Below are 21,269 nucleotides of genomic sequence, written 5' to 3'. Positions count from 1 at the left end.
TTAACCACCTGAATACTGAATTCAATAAAATGGGACACTGTCAACCACTTTAAAACTGTACTGGTACAGTGTTCATGATATCATAAACTGTCTGTCCAAATCCTGCAGTCAGAATGAAACAAGGAAGGTATTTCTCCCTGGAATAGTACAATAAAAGGAAGAATTACAGCTGTCTGCAGGTGGATATAGCTACAGTAGATTGGATACAATTTACAGGTAAACAACAGCTGTTAGGGAGCACAGTAAACAAATCAAAAGTTGTTTTTATCTTTAGTTATTTTACACGTGGTCTCTTTTATAATAAAACATTTTTGTTAGATTAAGTTTATCTTCTATATGACTTAGGTGAGGCCTTACAGATAGAAATTACTTTATTTCCAACAAGGTCAATGAAGTAAAGCCAATTTATTAAAACCATAGGTACATGGTGTTAAATAAAATGGTACAGGACAATGTTATAAATAAGAATTAAATAAAAATGTTGGCTGTAATGTACAGTCAAGTTAGTACCTGGTGCAAGAAATCAATTCAAAAATAGGCAATCTGCATAGAGAGGTTGGAAGAGCATTCTTGCACACAAGCAAATATGGTTACTGTGTGTTGTTTTTCTGGGTAGCCAAATGAATTTGCACTGGAATTTTAGTATGCAATCCAAGGCTACATGCCTATTGTGTCTCCCAGTTCTTGTAGGATGCAAATACTTTTCTAGGCTTTCCAAAGAGCAGACTCCTGAAATTGGTAGGATTTTTGCTGTCCCATGTTCCTTTTTTCCTTTATGCCACTTGTCTAATTACAAAAAAGTAAAACTCTATTTTGAAGACCGTAGTACATAAGAAAATACACGTGAATGTAGAGTTTCAGCAGAAGTAACAAGTTACTTGCAGAGGTATTACAAATGAGGTTATTAGTAAGTTTACAATGTTGTGTCTTTCATAGCACGAAAGTGTATTTTATTCTAATTGTTATAATCTTTGATAACATCATTACACTCTTGCATCCTCTCCACATTTTTCTAATGGCTGAATTCAGCATTTTATTTAGCTCTCACTAACCACATTTGATTTTTCATGTAAAGTGCAGTTGTTTTTATTGTGTTACTTAAAAAATTTCAGGGAAGCTGTTAGATCAACTAATCAGCTGTTATTCATTCAGAACTAAAACTTGTTTTCACAATAAATCAAAGACTGGTGACTAGAACTCTTGAGTAAAATTTCTTTGAAGCTACAGAAATAAACTACTGTAGCTTAATGGCAAGAATCTTTTTATTTTCAGCAGTTGAGTACTGCTAACACAGCTACTTAAACAATTTTAAAGTGCCTTCCATTTTACCAGAAAAAGTAAACAAATATTAAAGTGCTAATTTCAAACTTTTTAACTGTGGAACGATCTCTGCAAATACAGATACACGTCTAAGCAAGACTAGGAGTGCACAGAGCACATATGTGTAAAAAAGTGGTACCAAATCTTAGAGTGAAACAGGATTTAGCCTTGTTGAACCTTCCACTTATTTCTAAGTTACCTCATGTATGTCCCTGCTAGTCATGCTTTTAAGAAATTTCAAGTACTAATGAATGCTAAGGGGGTTTCAAGCTACTCCTTTTCAGCTGGAGTGGCAATTCTGGGGAAACAAGACAATTTAACTCTCAAGGCAGCCACATGTACTTCAAGGATATAGAAGCTTATTTCACTTTCAAGCTTCATCTGTTAGGGCAGCGTTTCACTCCCATTAACGTGAGTAAGAATTCCTGGGAATTCCCTGTGCAGCACTGTAAAGCTGATGCCACAGTCTAAGAGTCCTTTTAAGAGCTGTTAGCTTGGAGGGGAAATGCAGGTGCACAGTGGGAATGCCTCTCACATACATAAGGACCTCTTGGTCCCATATAACCGCTTTCTCCTGGGAATCCTGGGTCTCCCCTCGAGCCATTGCAGCCGTCCAAACCATGCTTGCCTCTGGGTCCTTCCCTTCCTGGGAGGCCCTGAAAGACAGTTCAATCTTGGTGAGAAATGATTAATGGGAAATTACTTTTTAAATTAACAGAACAGTTCAGAAATAAATATATCTCAGATGTGAATGAGATGACCTCTGATGACCTTTATGGTGGTGCTGGTTTCATATTCTTTTGCATTAGAAATGTCTTTGATTCTGAATAGATTTTTTGTAGGGTAGAACAAATGAGGTAAGTCTTTTGTTTATTTTTCTTTTAATTCTGTTCATAAACTTTTCTTTATACCCTTAAAAGTTTTGAGCCTGTTTTGCCCTCCTCCTGATCCATATCTCACAGCAGAAAATGGGTAAAAATTCTACTGGGTGCACTGGCAATTCGGACAGTACTAGACCCACTACAGCTATAAAGCTGAAAAAACCCACAAAAAAAAACCCAAAAAGAAAAAATAATAATTTCAAGAAACTTCATGCTTTTTAATTGTTAGGATAAAACAAGTAAAAAGAGGACATAGCTTGACCCAGGCACACAGAAATTACAGAGATTGTAGTTTTTCTAACCTAGTAATAACTAACCAGTGTCCAAATAAGGATTAGTTCTACTAAAAATTAGGACTTGGGCAATAAAACAATAAGATTTTCTTGGAATTATTATCCTGTTGGAGAAAAAAAAAATGCACAGAATTAAAGATTTTTGTAATGACAAAATATTAATTTTGACACAAAATTTTTTTGGGGGGGAGAAGTGTGAAAAATCATTAAGAGAGTATCCTGGTCATTTACCTGAAACACTTTTGTCAATTCTACCTTCTTCTTGTCTGTAAATTCTTCAGTCTAATTTGTGGACACTGTTTTCAAATGAACATTCTTTGCAAAAAAAATATACATTTCTTGGGAACACTTCCTCTTTTTGTGCCAAATCAAATTTTGGGCTTGTGACCTCTGCACTACTCAGACATTTTGGCAACAGTCCCACTGTCAAATGTGGACAGCTGACAAACAGATGCTACAACACCCACTCAGCTTTTGGTTCTGTTTTTACTTTCAAAACTCAACATTTTAACTCTGTTTGATCCACATGAAACTGGTAGCATCACAAGAATTCAGTTCTAGCACAGTATTTTGAAAAATGCATTATCTAAGATACTATTTCACCAATTTTCACATTGAAAAAGACATTAATAAAAGTACATTATCACATGCTTATAAAGACATATTTAGGACCCAATTTGCTTATTCAGTCCCTATTCAGGTTAAAATTACTGGACTCAGTGGTTGAGTTTCTTCCTGCAACAGGACTACAAGCAAAAATCAGAATGTTTGAACAAAAAACAGTGCATTGTTTGAGATATTCTCAGAGATGTTAAAAATGAACGAAGCAAACTACAAGTAAAGAAGTGTATCATAGAACCTGAGAGAAGAAATACTCTGCTTTTAAGCCTAGTGGCAGTCTCTGCCTTCACTGCCCCACTCCTGCTTGAAAATTCTGTACTTACCTCTTTGGGATTTGGTGGTGCTTGTTATCAATAGGAAACACAGTTGAAGTTAACCTAGTTATTTTACATTTTTTTCAAAACATGTAACTCTCTGAGAGAAATGTTAGAGGACTTGCTATGAATTTATGGGATCTATAATTTTTACAAAGAAATATTTGTTTAATACGTACAGGAACACCATCTAAACCAGGAAATCCTGGGACTCCGGTTGGGCCCTAAAAACAGGTGATATGAAAAAACAAAGTTGATGAGATTATTACTTAAAAAGAATGAAAAAGAAGAATATGTGCTACTATATAGCAAGAAACAAAAAACCAGTCTTGTTTAAAATATGAATCAAAAGCCATAATTTTCAGAAATTAAGTATCTGAAAAAAACTTCTACAGGCCTAGCAGAAGAGTAGTGCCAACAGTTACCCATGTAACAGGTGGTACAAACACCTAATACTCAATAGCTATTCATACTCCAAAGATTATAAATTGACAGAACAGGAAGTTACCTGTAACTTATAAAATATTTCTGTACATAATTTAACAATCCTACACCTGTTTTGATAAAATTTTGGTTACAGCATTTACATTTCAAGTGTGCTAGATACTGACATTAGTGATTTCACTCTGAGATCAGTCAAATTAGACTATTAAAACTAATATGAAGTACCAAGGGCCAGGGATTGTGCAGATATGAAAGACATGAATCTGAACTGCAGATTATACTCTGCAGTTTATACTCTCTAAGTGGTAATAAATCTCTGTTTAGTGCAGCATTTTTACAAGCACTATACTGCTCCCTTCAGCTCCACATTTCTACACATTCTTTGAGATTAAGGAGGATGATGTGGTATGTGACAATCAGAGTCTGTCCACCATCTTTTACATCTTCTGACAATTCTAATTCTGCAATCCACAGCAAAACAAAATCTGAAATATTTTTTCAAGAGTTAATTATCTTTAATTAGCTTCTGTGAGAATTTTGTGTGAGCAATAGTATAGTTTGGCAAATGCTTTTTTCGTCATTCAGTTTCTGTTTCACTTATCAACATTTAACATTGTATAAACCTAAAAGAGCTGTCTGTAGTGTTTCCTACCTTATCACCTTTTTCTCCAGCTGGCCCAGGCTTCCCATTCTCACCTCTCTGTCCTTTCTCCCCTGGCAGACCAGCTGGTCCTGTAGATCCCAAGGACCCAATCGGACCTTGAGCTCCCAGCTCACCAGGCTGACCCTGAAAAGAGTCCAAAGAAGTGAATGAATACTGCTGTAACCCCCACAGCAATTCAGAGATGACCCTGTGCATAAAACAAGGCTAACAATGTATAAATATTCATGATTCAAAACAGTTGCTGGACAGCCTGCAAAACTGTCTCACGGATTAGCTGCTGTAGGACCTTCAAATTTAACAACTTGCTGGAGGTGATAATTTCTTTTCACCTTCATCAGGTCTCCAAGACCACCTCTCTGAGATGCTTGGGATAACCTCCAAGTCTTCCTGGCTCCAGCAATTTAAGTATCACCTTTTGCAAGCCTAGGACTTCAATGAGCATTGTGATTTCCCACCAGAAAAATGAGGAGTCCTTTTAGACAAAGGGACTTTGTACACAATTAGAACAATCTAGCAAGTTCCCTATTTCAAATCATGATATGCCAATTAAGTTTTTCTAGCTCACATTTTTCATAAACACTCTCATATTTTGGTGCCTCATATAAAACTTGTGAAGTTCCTGGAGAAAAAAAAAATAGTTTACATATAGCTATATAATAGTTAACATATTTACAGAAAGTATCAGTTTTAATAGATTGTGTTAGAATGTTTGGCAAGTTGAAGAATGTAATTTATCTATAAATGGCTCTAAATTGAGAATTTGTACCTTCACTACCATACAATCTCCATAGATTTCTATCAACTTTTCCAAGGTACTATACAAAGCAAAATTGCTCACCATGCCAACTGACTTTTCAGTCTATAACACTGGTGTGCAGTTGTTTCAGATGTGTTGCAGTTTTTGTTCTGTGCTGCTCAACAACTGTGCAATCATAGATTCAAAGTGCTGAATGAAGCAAGCTTTCCAATCAGGCTTCACATGTGAACTGTCTACACTTCCACCCTACAAAAATCTATGTATTTGCAGGTCTTTATTTTGCTTACATATCTTTTTCATTTTATATCATTATCCTTGTTTACCTAGTACTTGTTCTGTTTCCAAACTGAAGACTGTTTTGCTTTCAAGATTTCATCCACTAATTATACTAAATTATTAGAACTATAATTAATTCTATTAGTTACACAGTATGTATAATCAATCAATAATTTATTATATTAGAGAATTAATTATTATAATTAATTATAATCCTGTATTTTAAAAGAGAGGAAAAGGGAACCCCACACATTCCTGAGAAAACCATATGGCATTAGGACCACTTGAGGGCAGTAAAAGATATTTCAGTATTCACAGAAGTAACAGGCTATATCTTTACTTTTATGAATGCATTGAAGGAAGAAAAAAAAGAAATGAAAGACGATTGTAAGAAGATATGTAGCTTCAGGAAGCAAAATAACTGAATGCTTTCTTCTCAGTGTAAACATTTCAGCAGGCTGAATCTGTCTGGACAAAATCTTGTGAATTACAGCCAGGGACTTAAGCTTCTTTTCCTTTTTATTTATTTTCTCATTGTCTTTAAAATCAGTGTGATTTGACAGTGAAAAGAAGTGAAAAAATGTATGGTATGCATCATTCAATCAAATCAACAAAACAACAGAGCAGTTGCTTAATACATGTTGGAACAGGAACATATTATAGGTTCCTTCCCCAGTGGAAGTAGGGCTGGATGACCAGTGGCCCTTAAACTATGAACAGGAACTTAGTCCAGAGGCTGGGAAAAGAAGTCCTACACTTAAAAATAAGGACCACCTGAAAAAAAGAATCCTCATATGAGTCATGTTCCATTTATCTTTACTTGCTCCTCTCACTTCAGCATTGATCCTGCTTCCAGAGAAGTCACTGCCAAAAATTCCAGGGCAGACTTAGCATGTTGTCTTTTCTAACAGTTACAATTTTTGAGATACCAGAATTTCAGCAGTGTAAAATATTGTGCAAATTAAGTGCTACTGGTATTGAAAGCTGATGATTCTGCATCCTTGTTAACAGTGAATGGACAGTTGGGATTCTGGGTGCTGACTGTTTGCTTGCATGAGCAGTTGCAGCCTGTCTACTCACAGAGCCTTGCTCATTCTATGTTAGAATTAATTTATTAATTGAAGTACTTCTAAGGTAGCTATTATGCCCTTTAAATATTTGATTGAAAAAGATAATTGGACAAGCATTTTAATTAAAGCATCATTTTGTGTACAAGGAAATGAATCAGACTAATAATAAAATACAACTCTTTGAGCCATTAACTTTACTGGAAGTGGCATGACTTTTTAGTTCTCTAAACTATCTGTTACTTTGCAAAATGCATCATTCATCAACAGGAAAAGAAAAGCATAAGATGTTTTGCACTAATTTTTTAGTGCATTTGTCTTTTTGTGCATTTTGTTGACAACAGGTTTCTGCACCAACTTCAGTATTTTTAATTAATAGTGTATATGCTCTGAATTCAAGAGGTGAAAGAGAAAATTTTCAAACATGTTATATCCTTTGGACAGTTAAGAAACATGATTTTTATTGCACTCAGATAAAAAAAGCTGAGACACTGTAGGCATTCTATGGTAGTTATTCTAATTAAAAAATAAACACTTACAGGACATGTAGTCCTTTAGGTTGGTAAAATGTCTTAATTTGCTGCTACACTGTGAATTTAATTGACTTCATGGTCTTCAGTAGAAGGTAGTGAAGTCATAGAACAGAGTCACTGAATTCAGAATTCACAATGGGTTTGGCAGCTGATACAACTTTAGCATGCCATGTGAAGCTGATGGATTCTCTCTCTTTCTTTCAGCTCAAAGACTGATAATGACTGGAGCTTTGTTAAGACCAAACTGATACCATGCCATAACATCTATTATCACATCTATTATTTGTGCCCATCCAATGTGACTACCACAGCATTACAGTCTCAGGACAGCTGTAAAAATAAAGAGGATGAAGGTAGTCATGCTCATGTGGAAATGACAAATTAGCTCAGATAAAATGAACAGAATATTATGCCCGCTCTGCCATCTGATGCCAATAAATTCCTCTAGGTTTTCAGTGCCTTGTTAATTGTCTAGGTCAGGAGCTACCATGCCAAGACTATAGTCTGTTATTATAGCATATCCTGGGCTTGACCTGCAGTAAGAAATTGACTTTAAGCAAAACAAGGCTATATTTTTTTTTAATTAACTATGCTTCCTAAGACTAAGACTGCAAGTACTTCAGAATCATGCAACAAAACATGTAATGCTGTTTGGAAAAGGCAATGGTCAAGGTTAACTGGAATTTTGTTTTTTTTTTAATGCATGAGACTGAAGAGCATCTGATTTTGAGAATGCCTTGAGCACTTAGCTCTCCCAAGCACAATGTTTTAAAGGAGTCTTAATTGGAAATAAAAAAAAGTCATGCTACTCAAGTGAATTGCCTTGCTTCTCATTATCAAAAAAGTCAAAAGAAGCCCAGTTATCACCTTCAGTGAGGAGAGTACCCTGTGTTACAGGCTATGGAGATGTACCAGTCATTTGTGAAATGCACTTACCTTCTGTTCATTAGAGCAAAAGTGAAAATGCCCAGCAATTCCACACAGATTGTAGGCAAATAGTACAGCAGCCCTTTCCACTGTGCATTGGACTCTGGCTTGTAACCAGTCATTTTCATTTCACAGGAGCAGGACAGAGCAAGAAGGAAAAGAAAGCAGTCTGTGGGCAAGAGAGGAGTGCTCACTAAGGCGTTTGGAGAAATGTTTTATTTTGTAATTTGCTTAGTGAGGTGGGGGCATCTGCTGCTGCTCTAAGCTCCACCCATATCTTCTCCCCTTTTGGAAGAACTGGTCAATTACACCGCAAAGCCACAGCTTCCAGGGTTTGGAGGGGTGTCCATTCTGGGAAGATTCTACTCCTCATTGTGTAAGACTAGAACCAAACTAATTTTCACTGTAAATCAAGGCTCAAAAAAAACCCAGAACAAACCCTCTTCTAAATATAAACCTGATTAAGATGAGATGAATCTGAGAAATCACACAATTTGGAATTAAATCCAGTCTATTGTCCTTAATAGATTCAATTAGATAATTTTTTTCACCGATTTTTAGCCAAGTAAATGCAATAATACTTAGAGCTTGAGAATCATAGAATTTCATAGAATGGTTTGGGATTGAAGGGATCTTAAAGATCAAGTAGTTCCATACCCCCTGTTATGGTTGGGATGACCTTCCACTAGACTAGGTCACTCAAAACCTGGCCTTGAACACTTTCAAGGATAAGGCATCCACAATTTCCCTGGGCAGCCTGTGTCAGGGCCTCACCACCCTCACAGTGAAGAATTTCTTCCTCATATCTAACCTAAATTGTCTTTCACCCTGAAGCTACTACCCCTTGTTCTGTTACTACAGGCCCTTGTAAATACTCTACCTTTCTTGTAAAGAAGATCTTAACCAAGCTCTGAACTATTGGAAAATTTGGCAAATTATATTTGGCAACTTTATTATATTTTTCAATGATATAATATGCTGTAAGAACAAAACCCCTGATGATGCAGTTTAGTATTCACAGTGGTACTTCACAGAAGCATGAGAAATCACAGTGAAGTGCTGAAAACATCATCCACAATGTATACACTAGGTTTGTGTTTTAACCCTGTGGGACTATAAAAAGAAGAACTATCCAATAAGCCAGTGGGTGTCACTATTGTGTTTAACTCAACAAATCATAATTTAGCACTGAAATTCTTAACTACTAATGGCTGAAAGATACAAATAGAGAGCTACAAATAGAGCATAGATAATATAGAAATAGACCACAAATAATTAACATCAGCTTAGCTAAAATTGAGTTTTGCTCTGTAATATTTTATTGAAGTCACTGTTGACAATTTTTGGTTGATTCAAATCTGTAAAAAAGAATAATTTTGTAGAGTTTTATCTTGCTTGATGTAGAAAAGCTTGGCAATCTGCAGCAACTGAGAAAAAATACCATTTTCAGTATGGTAGGACAGGGGAACCAAAAGTATTAAGAAAAAAAAAAAGATGTCCAAGAACAAAAGGAGGTATAATTACTAAGGTCAAAACTTCTGAAAATTTGATAAATGTGTAATATGAAAAATGCTAATTTACAGATGCTGTAGCTGGACATCAATGCATGACAAACAACCTCAAAGAGACCTTGCAGTGATTGGTGTGATTCTCCTTAAAGACTGGGGTGGTTCTGTTCCTATTCCACAATCTGGTAAGCAGGATCCCATTCCCTACCAGTTCAAATCCTAACTTCTGCAGGCAGAGAACTGCCTATTCCTCTGCCCAGTTACAAAAAAAAAAAAAAAAAAAAAAAAAAAAAAAAAAAAAAAAAAAAAGTATGGTCTGCTTCAGATATAGATTTAGGGGTTTCATTTCTTCATTTCTCTGGGTCTGCGTTATAGAAAAACATAATATATTTTCAGTGAATGTAAGTGAAATGTGTAACTGGTCTCAGGAATCTTTTGCTTTAAAACTGCTTTAAAAATCTTTTGCTTTAAAACTGTTTTACAGCTAATGTACTGGGAAAAAATGATCAATGGGAGAAATCTAGATTTCCTCAGATATTAGTGTACATACATCTCTGACAGTGCACTTGAGACCAAGCAGAAGGATTTTACATATTTATTTCCTGAGCATGCAATTTGAAAATTCAAATACAAGTACAGGATATTCCATGTGAATGACAGACTGCCATTGCATGCCAATACCATAGTGTGTTTTAATAAATATCTCTTACTTCCCAAAACAGACAGAATTTGCACCATTTTCTGAGTTAGTGCATTTTAAATATGTTTACACTGTGCTGTAAATTGAACTCCAATAACCCATGGAACCTACTAAGGAAATTTACTCACAAGATCTACTGAGATGTTACAAGAGAAGCAGTGCCAGAATACTGACTTACTCCCAGGTAACTTTGCTCATTCTTACCCCAAGGCAGTGCATTCTTGCCCTGCAGTGACGGATACCAGCTGACTTCCTGACTTACCTGTGACACCCAAGTGACTCAGCACCTCTTGTGAATGCTTACTCCTTACATCTGAAGTGTCAGAAAGTGTAAAACCCTCCTCTTAGATTTCTGTTTGCTGCATTCTCATCTACACTAGGATAAAAAAATCAACCTCTTGCTTCATCTGCAAAAGAACAAGCATTGGTCCTGCTGAGTTCTATCTATTATTCACTTGATCCAGGCATTTCACATGACGCCAGATCAGGTTGGCTCATGAATAGATGCTTGCCTCCCAAATCTACTTAACTAAAAACAAAGCCAAGGGAATTGAATAGGATCAAACTCTGGTTTGATCAGCACAGGGGTCAGCACAGGACAGGTTTACAATCGGTCAGTGCTAACTGCAAACTTTTTTTTAGCTATCTAAATTCTATTACAGCAGCCAGCATTTTTGGAAGCTGGTGATACAACACTGCAGGAGTTTTCCAGGAAACAACTCTCCAATTTAAAAAAAGAGGATGAAATGGTGGAAAGGTTTTACTATGTCTTTAATGAAAATTGAAATCACAGACTTCAGGTGATTCCTTCTACCAAAAAGGAAGAAGGGAAAAAGAATCTAAGAAGTCAGGTAGAACACTTACTGCCATATATATACTTTCACTAATGATGTTTTGCTTCATTTAGCTGTTCTACAGTTCTGAAATGTCCAGGTATAATAGCACACAGTGTGGACAAAGAGACCTAGCAGCACATTTTAATGGATCCTGTGGAAGAGAGACTTGTCCTTTTGAGTTGTGACATAAGATTAAACGATAAACAGTATCATGAGAGACTAACTAATAAGACTGCAGTGCCAAGTGAACAGAAGTAAAAATTTTATTGTGGTGTGAACAATTGTAATGACATACAACTAGCAGTTGTAATTAAAATGTTTTTTAAATTAAAATGTAATTAAAAGCAGTGGTGATTAAAATGGTTTTTTCAGTGATTTCTTGCTAATGAATAGGAGTACAAATCTATTTCTTGCACAAAGTTATGGTTGAGAGAATTAAAAATGACAGGTACACAAGCTCTTCTAAAATCCAATAGAGCAACTGATGCATAGCTATAATGGTTTTATTTAAATGAAAGTTCAGGTATTTGCTTTTACTTTTCTGTCAACTTGCCCACTATCAATACATACAAATATGGCCATGGCAGTTTAATTTTTTTATTCCCATAATCTGCTGTTCTCTAGCTAAACCTTAATTATCATTATCTTGTCCACTTACATAAAGAAGGCTTTTGATATAGGAATTTAAAATATTTTCAAATGTGTGGAGGAATAGAATGCAAGAAAATAGTGGAGAAGGTGGTCTCACACCTGAGGAGTTGCAGCTGTACTAATTACCAAAGATTAGGAACAGGCCTGCCCTTAATAGGCCACAGCTGTGTCCAATAAGAAGATAAGTGCTACAAAAGAGTGGGTGAGCTGGGTGTTGGAGTTTGTTGGTTGTGCTCTGAGCAGAGTTGGAGTTTGTTGGTTGTGCTGTGAAGAAGAAGGAGTTAGTGCTGTGAGGAGCTGCACACGAGAAATCACTTGGAAGGTATGGAACTTTTGAAATAAGTTGGCAACACAAATGGGCAAATAGAAGGCTTGCTAACAAAAGTTCTGAATCTTTAGGCTTGTGTACTGTACAATGCCAGAGGCTTTTAATAACCATTTATTTTTTACAATTTCAAGACAGGATTGAGGAAGATGCAAAACTCTGAGGAACCAGCCCCAGAGTAGGATTCAGACAGAAAAGCAGATAAAGCAGATGTTTTGCATTCTAGAAAGCTAATGATAAGATAAACCAATCTTTTATTTTGTAATGGGTAGTCTCCACAAAAGATTGGAGAGCAAAGTTAGTGTGTCAGAGTGTAAAAGCAGAATACAGCAAAGTTTAAAAACCAGAAGAATTGTAGTATGAAAGAAAATATTAAATAATCCTATAGAAAATTATTAATTACCATACATTAGGATAGAAAATATGTGCAGTAATCTGTGTGAGGCAGTGTTTAGTGAAGCCATGTTTCATGTGGGGTCTGAAGAGTACTTCTGTTTCTAGTATATTGATTAATATAAATGACTGCATGAAATATAGATTAATATTACATTGGAGGTACTTTATCCATTGTCCATCAGGGTACATGTACATGCTTATTTCAGAGTTTTTTCAGAAAATGGTACAATTCTCAGACTTACAGTTGCATAACAACACTGAATTAATTTTGAAATGTTTATTACACTGCTATTTGGCACTTAAGTCTAGTTCCTTGGAATTGTTTAGAAAACTAACTGTAAATGCATTAATTGTAGTACAGTTTACATGTGATGAGGACAGCCTAGGAAAGAGCTAGAACAACTGCAGGAGGTATTTATTATTTATTGACTGATTATGAGCATGTCATTCAGAACTTCCGGGCAACTCTCTTGTTTGAGAGTTAGTTGTTTTTAAATAGCACTTCAGATCAGGTTTTTGGTATCCAAAACAGTCTGTTCAGTAGCACTGAGGGACACTGCAGAGGTACCAGTCAAAATACTTTTCCTGGGATGCCCTTTTGTTAGCACAGTGTTACAGAGATATACGCATCCTAGGCCTCTATTATGAAAATCCTACAGCATGGGGGACTTTCACATAGACATAATCCTGGAGGATTAGGATAGGATCCAAGGACACCGGGGCAGTGATCATGACACAGCAAAGCATGCAGCTAACTGCAGAAGCACAGGAAGAAAAAGGTGTCTTGCTGTTCTGGCAACTCAGGTTGTACACAAAGAAATGGGGCATGTGGCTCTTCCAAAATTGATCCACCATATTCAACCTTCCTAAACTTAAACATAGTACTTTGGTAGAAACAATTTTCATCACTGACAATTTTTTAGTTGACCACTAATCAGTACATATATACACAAAATTTGTACATATGTATGTTTTTTCCTCACACAAAGTTTAAATTATTGGCTATCTCTATATAGAGATGTATTCTGAGAAAGAACTGCCAAGATAAACTAATCATCATGAACGTATTGCAATTAGCAACATGCACAGTTACTAATTCTAGCATGTAATGTGAAAGTGGCTTAGAGCTGTTTTATAATTATTCACAAGACAAAGAAAATTCAAGGTTTTTTTTAAAGTTAGTATCTTAAGTGACTAAGATAAAAAGTCTGCTAATGTTTTTGGAGTCACCCAACCCAAATAAGAAATAACTAAGTTCTTATAAAACTAGAGAATGGCATGGACATTCTCTTTCAACCAGCCTCTTAATCGAAGACAAGTATAGATTTCTATACTTTACTGTTATTAGGAATTACATCTGTCTAATTCCTAGACTGATTTCAAAGAATCCTTAATACAAGAAAGGTACCATGATTAGTACAAACTCAATTAGAAACAGAATTCTTTACAATCTTAGGTGTCTTCAGTGACAGCTGTACTTGACACCAGTGACAGGATTATACAGTTTGTCAGATGTGCTTATGTCTGAATATTGGTTTATTGATTTATCAACCATGTTGATTTTCAGGAACAGCAATGCGCACAAAATGAACAGTATTTGCAACAGTAATTATAATTATCACTAATCACAACTTACCCTTGATCCTTTTTCTGGAAAGCACCGACAAACTGAACAATCCTGTCCCCCACATGGATCAATATATGCATATCCTCCCTAAAAATGGAAAGGTTATGGATTTATCAATGCACAGCAGACAACAATTACATCATCAAGTATTGTCAGCTGGACATATTAGCTAATTAGGTGATTTTCAAGGCAAAAGATCTCTAATCAACATAAACATGCTGGCAAGGTAGAAGCAATAAATTAAAGCTTATTACTTGTTTTAGAAGGTGGAAGACCTTAATTACATGTTATGTTACATAACTAAATATTACAGCCAAATATAACCTAGGAAACCAGCTGCACCTGAAATAGATTTTAACAGAACCAGAATTTAATTGGCAATAATGTACAATTTGTGATCCATCACATTATTTTAGGAGATTGTTCAACTACAATGAAATGATAACAGGCAAAACAAGGTGTAGAAGCAAGACATTCACTCAGAGATAAAACCTTGAATTTAATTCTTGTCTATTAAATGAAACTAAGTATATGCGTGGTGTAATTATGCATTGCCTACTATTAATTTACTGCTTGTATTAAAAATTTGTTATTTTAAGAGCACAGAAATTATTGCTTTTTCATCAAATTGCAATGAGGAAAAAAAAACTATTCAAGGGGAAATGAAAACACAAATTGTAAGTTCAGTAGATCTTGTGTGTTGTAAATGAACATCATATCACTGTGCTTTTCTATTTCTCCAAATGTAATAATAAACATACTTCACATGCACTTATAAACTAAGTTGGAATGTCTACTAAATAGCATTTTTTGAGTAAAATGGTGTAAATTGTCAAAGGTAATTTTAAAAGAATTTTAACAAGGAGGTAAAATATTTAAGTATGATGTAGATAAACAAGTAAATGGTGATAAATATTTCCCCAGTGTGGGTTTTCATTATTATCAAGGTCAAGATTGTTTTGTTACTGGTTTTAATACCTAACAGAACACTATAGGCTCATACTTCAATGTTTCAAGGAGAAAACTCTGACAAATATTAGATAAGGAGGTAAAATTCTGTTCTTTCTATCTATATCATTTTTAGAATATCTGGAATTCCCAAGCCTCAGAACAGGAGGCTATGATGGTCTCTCTCACACACTACTTGTCTTTCACACACTGCATTTCCCATGAAATTACTAATCTACCCTGCACTAGTCTCTCACATAGTTGTTAGAATCTTGCCTCTCCTGGAATGTCAATAGAATACAAGCTCCCAGTAACAGAACTATTATCCTTTCTTCTGATTGAACAGTTATTTTTTAAAAAATATTTCCATCTTCAATAGCTCAAATAAAAAGGGATGAGTTTGGGGACAAAAAAAAAATAAACTTTACAAAAAAAAAACCTTGTAAATATTTGAAAGAATACAATGAGGATGGACTTGAAAGAAGGTAAGGGCATTGCAAACATAAGAGTAATATGAAGGCCAGTACAGACGGAATAATAAAGTAGATATTGAAACTATACTATATGTGAAAATTTGGCTTCAGAGAGATGGGACTGTCCACAGAAGCCAGTTTAAGATCTAGGTTAACATAGAGAGCAGCATGGAAAGCTAGAATTGACATGTGCCATAATGCAGGACCATTAGAGAGACTTTCTGAGGAAGGAGATAGACTCAGTGAACAAGGGAGGGTTTTTTACATCCAACTTTCCAAATGTACCTCAAGAAGCCAGAATTAGAATCTAGGAAAATCCAGAGCATAAAATTGCAAATTATGGAATCTGAGTAGCAGAAAGGAAAGACAGAACCTCAGAAATACAGAAAGGAACATTACAGTTTTCCCACAGAACTATTGGTCATTTTGGTGCATGTGGTGCTACTTGTTCAAACTCTACCATTCTATCCCTCACATGCCTAAAGTAAATATCAATGTCACTTACCCCATCAATTCCTTGAGTTGAAAAAATAATCAGCATCCACCTGATTTAAAAGAAGAAAACTAAATTAAAACTGGCCTCTGACTTCAAACCTTTACAAAAATTTAGCTGGTAGAAAGTGAGAAGTGATCAAATGTACACGTGATTCAATCCTGTTTGGGGTCACTACATAGTGTTCCTATAAGGGGTGCACACCATCAAGAAATGGCCTCCCATGCTGTAAATATTTTGGATTTGTGGGGCTGAGTACAAACAGATAGGCATGAACAAGACTATGTAAAAGTCATAACTCCCTCTTGTAACTTATTTCCAATCCCACAATTACAAAGGGCCAGAGGGGACCCATTCCAGACAGATTTCTCCATGGACACCATGAGGTGAAGACTGAGTAGAGACTGGAATGATCTGCATCCACCTTGAAATCAGTTAGTTGGTGCTGTTTTCTTTTGCTCAGAGGAAGAGGGCAAGAGAGAGTAGAGAGGAAAGCCACATTGAGAATAGCCACATGATTCCAGAGCAGCTGTTAGGGAAGCCCAGCTCCATGCCAACATTTCTAGTGATGGCTTGTAAAGTTTACAAAAAAAAATACTAAAATATAAAGTTAGCCCAAAATTTCTGCAGCAATACAGAAAATAAGCATTCTTTTAAATTATTATTAATGCTAATATTATTTTTACTAAGAACTAAGGTGTCTACTACTTATATGAAAAGATAAATTAGGTACAGCTATAGCATACAGACTTCTGAGTACTATTCTATAGGATACAGTGAAGCCTATTTCAAAATTACTTCAACTTTGTAAATGTCTAGGTATTTCTTATTACTGTTAAATTAATAGCTAAGAATATATCTCAGTGAATCTGCTTAAAAAATGTAGTGATCTGTAAAACTCACCAGGCAGCTGTGATAAGCCACTTAATCCGTTCAAATGAATCCTTTGTTAATGCCATTCCTGCTGATTGAGGATTTGTATATGCAGCACTTCTTTTTTCTTTAAATGGCAGGTCTTCTCTTTCCTTCTGTTTGTGGATGGTCTATAAACACTGTTCCATGCTGGTGTTGTTTTCCCTTCTGAACCTGTTTCTATTAAAATATACATCCAATATACACATGAATAATTACTGGAAAACCAAAAATAAGTCTTAACCATTTGTACATGTTACACTGCACAGCTTTGTGTTGGCACTACATTATATTCTTCCTATTCAGGCCACATTTTATTTTATCAGCAATCCAATTATTTCAAGGGGACTATGATGAAACTGCAGATTCACATAAAAAGGGGTACAAGATTTCAGCCTAGTAAAGATAGTCCTCATTCTGTGTATAAAATAATGAACAAAGAGAATCTTGCATCATTATTTTTTTTAGGTTTTCATAGCCACCATTTCAGTTAAAGTCATTGAGACAAAAGATGAAATACCCATGTACAGTAAAAAAACCTAATGAACTTTAAAAAAAACCTCAAGAAAGTATTTGTTATAGTTTTAAGACCTGACTGAGCAGCAGCATCTTTTGCAAACTGGGCTGGACCAGTCTGTGCTAGCATCTGAGCAAAGGAAGACCACTCTGAATGCAGAATAAAACATATGCATTTGAGCTAAGAGCTCTACCCATATGCATGGATGGATGACAATCACTGGACATCACCTAGAGTTTTTCACTGTATTTTTAGAACATTTTTTCTACAGTTTTTCCAGGATTTAGGAAGCTGGAAACTCTGTGTGCAGGACTGACCAGAGGCCTCCGCAGTCCCACACAGCCAAATTTTGCATGCATAATACGTAATTTACATACATAGTGCATCCCTGACCAATTACTTAGGTCCAACAGTTTTATTTGCTGCTGCAACCTTTTTGGAAACTCGAGCTTCAGAAATCCAGAGATAGGGCCAGGTCATGTGCAAACTCCCTTATGCCCCAAATAAAAAAGAAGCTGCAATCCTTTGTAATAAGGCATGTCTGGCAAATGAGTCACACTGAGGGTTATTTCAAACTGAGGGTTTAAGGGCTGGGCTTCTCCCAGGTTAGCACAGGTTATCACAGGCTTCTGCTTTTCAGCACTCTAGTGATCCAAATGTGGGAAACAATTTTGAGGAAACTGAACACTGACTAGTGTGAATTGACAGGGGTTTGCCTCCTTTGGAGAAGTTTCCTGAGCAGAGAGTAAGGATGTGAAGTGCAGCAAACTGGCTGCTCTCTGATAGCTGTTCAGGCAGCAGCCATGTGTTTGTTAAACACGTGAGGGTAGGGTTCCTGAAACATTACTGTTTTGCTTTCTATTATTTGATAGTGTGGCATCTTTCTAACCAGAACTAATCTCTAAATAATATTGACTCCTGTGTGTGTGCACAGTATATCCAAATCCCACAGTACTAAGGGGAGACACTGGAAGCTGCTGTGCCCTGACTGATGAATAAATAGCCTAAAGGCAGCCAGTCCAAGCTGCAAGATCACTCTTTATATGTATTGTACAGTACTCCATTCATCTGTCAAATTCTTACAGTCTTGCTGTGCCCCAGTTCCCCATCTGTAAGAAAAGAAAAAAATAACATCTCTAATAAAAAAATAATATTCCAACCACATTCCTACCTCACTGATTTTTTACATTAGTAAGATAAACAATATAAGCAAAATTGTGAGGCAATAAAATATTGCAGGGACTGATAGCCTCAAATGGAAAATCCAAGTCATAAAGTGTTGAGACTTTGCAGAAAAGTATTCCTTTTGCCCACTATCCATCTCATTATTTAATTATACAAACAGCTTCTGAAAATTAAGAAGAAAATAAAAAAGAAAATTATATTTGGTACATTTGCTTTGTATTAGCAGCGAAACTTTTATTTTCAAATTAAAATCCATTTTGATCCAACCCATTGACACAGTTTGAAGTAATACTTAATGCATGAGTGGAAGACTTGCAATCCTCTGCTTGTTATTTTGTCATGGCTATCTAAACCCCATCATTTTCCGAACAAGTTGAATTGTTCAGTAGCTAATACAATAACAGAAAGAATACAAGGTTTTGTTTAGATTGATGTGTCAAATTGATCTCATTTTTTATGTTTTTGAAGCAATCACAGCAGTTACCTCAATAAAATATCCTCAGGATAGCACACTCACTGCCACCAAAGGAATAGATTTCACATGACATCACCAAGCCTCACCTCAGAAAAGAGAAGGGGAAAAGCTGGCAGTATAACATAATCTAGATGTTTACTTTCTAGACAGGAATCAAGAAGCATGACAACTTCATTTTCAGTAACTCTGCTAAAGAACAGGGGACATGAGCCATAGTTTGAGGCAGACACACAGCTACAGTTATTGAGGTAAAAAGAATTAGAGCAGTCCTAACTGTATTTTCATTGCATCCAAAGGAAGCAACATCATGTGCAACAATACCATACAAGTTACAAAGTAAGGATTCAGAAGCTGTGAAATAAAAAATGGGGTTGTGTGCTCAGTTTTAATGTGGTTCTTTTATGCATATAATTAGGACAGTCATTTGACGTCTGTGAACATATATGCTGTTTCCCATAGGACTTCTGCCTCATTTGTGATGGACATTTTCAGTACTCTCTCCATCCTTTCCAATAAGTCCTGTTTTTTCATTTACAGTGTTCTATAAAACTTTGCACTTTATACTAAATACAACTTTAATGTTTCCCACAAAAATATTCCCAAAAATAGTATTATCCTTTCTTTACCATAGAGAATCAAAGAAACAAAACCAAAGTTAAAGTAATTAAGTATCAGTTACTGTAGAAAAAGACAAACTTCAATTAGATGCATCTTTCAATTGCTTTCTAGAATTAAGGTTGCTCTCCTGTGTTCATGTACTGGTGCTTTTGTTGGATTTTTGTAAAGTACCTCTACAGGCACCTGCAGGTATATGTTTTGGCACAACTGATAATAAACTGGACAGCTGTTCAGACATACAAGATTGTCTGAGTTTGTAGCTCTTGGATAATTTCATGGATTACAGCAGTATCAGCAACACTGTGCATCAAGGTTCCACAGGCTTTTTGTGGATGGACACTGCCCATGATGGCAGTGCTAAGCAGTGGGAGAACATCAGTGGCTGATCTTACCTGTGCAGCAGCTCAGTGCTCCTTGGAGTCATGGATCTGTCCTAGAGACTCATATAAAGGCCTGTATGCCACTATGTGACAATCTTGGAGTGCAACATTACTTGCTGTTTCTTAACTATAAACAGACAAAACTCCCATTCAGCTGAGCCACTTAGCAGCCAGCTGCTCAAGGTCAGTGAAGGAGGTGGTTCTGCAAGTGAAGAGGATTCTTTTAAAATATTTTGATACAGCCTTATTGATACATCTCCCTTGTTAGCACTTTCACATTTTTGCTTTGAGCTTGCTGACTTCTTTTTTTTTTTTTCATTTCCACACAGGGTTTTCATAATTTGAAAATTGACTTAGTATCTCTTTATTATAGCAGTGTTTCATTCACTCAGTATTCTGCATGAGTTCCTTCCCTGCCCCTAACAGTGGTCTGCCTGCTTTCGTCTGTTTCTTCCAATAACTCACTGGCATAGTATTCAACAGCTCTTCTTTTGAGTACTGTCTTCTTTACAGTGAGATCTGGGGCATTTTGCATTGAAATTGTCATCATTTCAGAGGACTGATCATTCTCTTCCACTGTAGTCTCATTTGTTCTGACTCCATTGTCTCACAGACAGCTTATGCACCTTTTGTTTTCACTTTTGTATAAATAAGTGTCTACTACATTCTCTCTAACTCCAGTACTTCTCATGTTAAATTCCAGCAGTGGATACTATTTCTTCTACATGGTCACCACCAATCTGGCCTGAAACCAGAGGAATTCTTTCCTTTTCTCTCCATACCTTGCTGTCTATACCAGCATGCTCTTACAGATATTGGATATTTTAGAGTCAAGTCGTTTTACCATGTTGCTATGTACAAGATCTTTGGTACTGAAGATGATGCTCACCTCCTCCTGAAGCATGTTCTTACTGGCACTACCAAACTTTTTGGAAAAGTCACTTCTGCTAACCAGCTTTCACAGCAGTTTTCATTAGAGGTTGAGTATGGTCTACTGAGCAGAGATTCAGCTCTACTCTTGCGCCTGTCAGAGAAGCTGTTTTACAAAGCTCTTTGGCTAGCTTTCTGCTCACAAAAGCCTTTACCTTTGTATTTCATTAATACTCCTAAATTAATAGACATCTAATA

The 21,269-nt window shown here is 36.0% G+C and overlaps 1 protein-coding gene across 1 annotated transcript in view; it reads right to left on the bottom strand.

Moving 5' to 3' along the window:
* COL4A4 (collagen type IV alpha 4 chain) overlaps positions 1-21,269 on the bottom strand; it is a 66,748-nt gene that overhangs the window by 44,577 nt on the left and 902 nt on the right. The window contains exons 2-7 of the mRNA XM_059479652.1: positions 16,958-17,146; positions 16,067-16,106; positions 14,150-14,227; positions 4,526-4,660; positions 3,609-3,653; positions 1,860-1,976 (exon numbers count right to left, since the gene is read on the bottom strand). Of these exons, the coding sequence (XP_059335635.1) occupies positions 1,860-1,976; positions 3,609-3,653; positions 4,526-4,660; positions 14,150-14,227; positions 16,067-16,106; positions 16,958-17,013 (471 nt within the window). The 5' untranslated portion in view covers positions 17,014-17,146. The remainder of the gene's footprint in view (positions 1-1,859; positions 1,977-3,608; positions 3,654-4,525; positions 4,661-14,149; positions 14,228-16,066; positions 16,107-16,957; positions 17,147-21,269) is intronic.

This window comes from Ammospiza nelsoni, chromosome 10, assembly GCF_027579445.1.
Source record: "Ammospiza nelsoni isolate bAmmNel1 chromosome 10, bAmmNel1.pri, whole genome shotgun sequence".
Taxonomy (NCBI): Eukaryota; Metazoa; Chordata; class Aves; order Passeriformes; family Passerellidae; genus Ammospiza; species Ammospiza nelsoni.
This window is presented reverse-complemented; position numbering and strand designations above follow the sequence as displayed.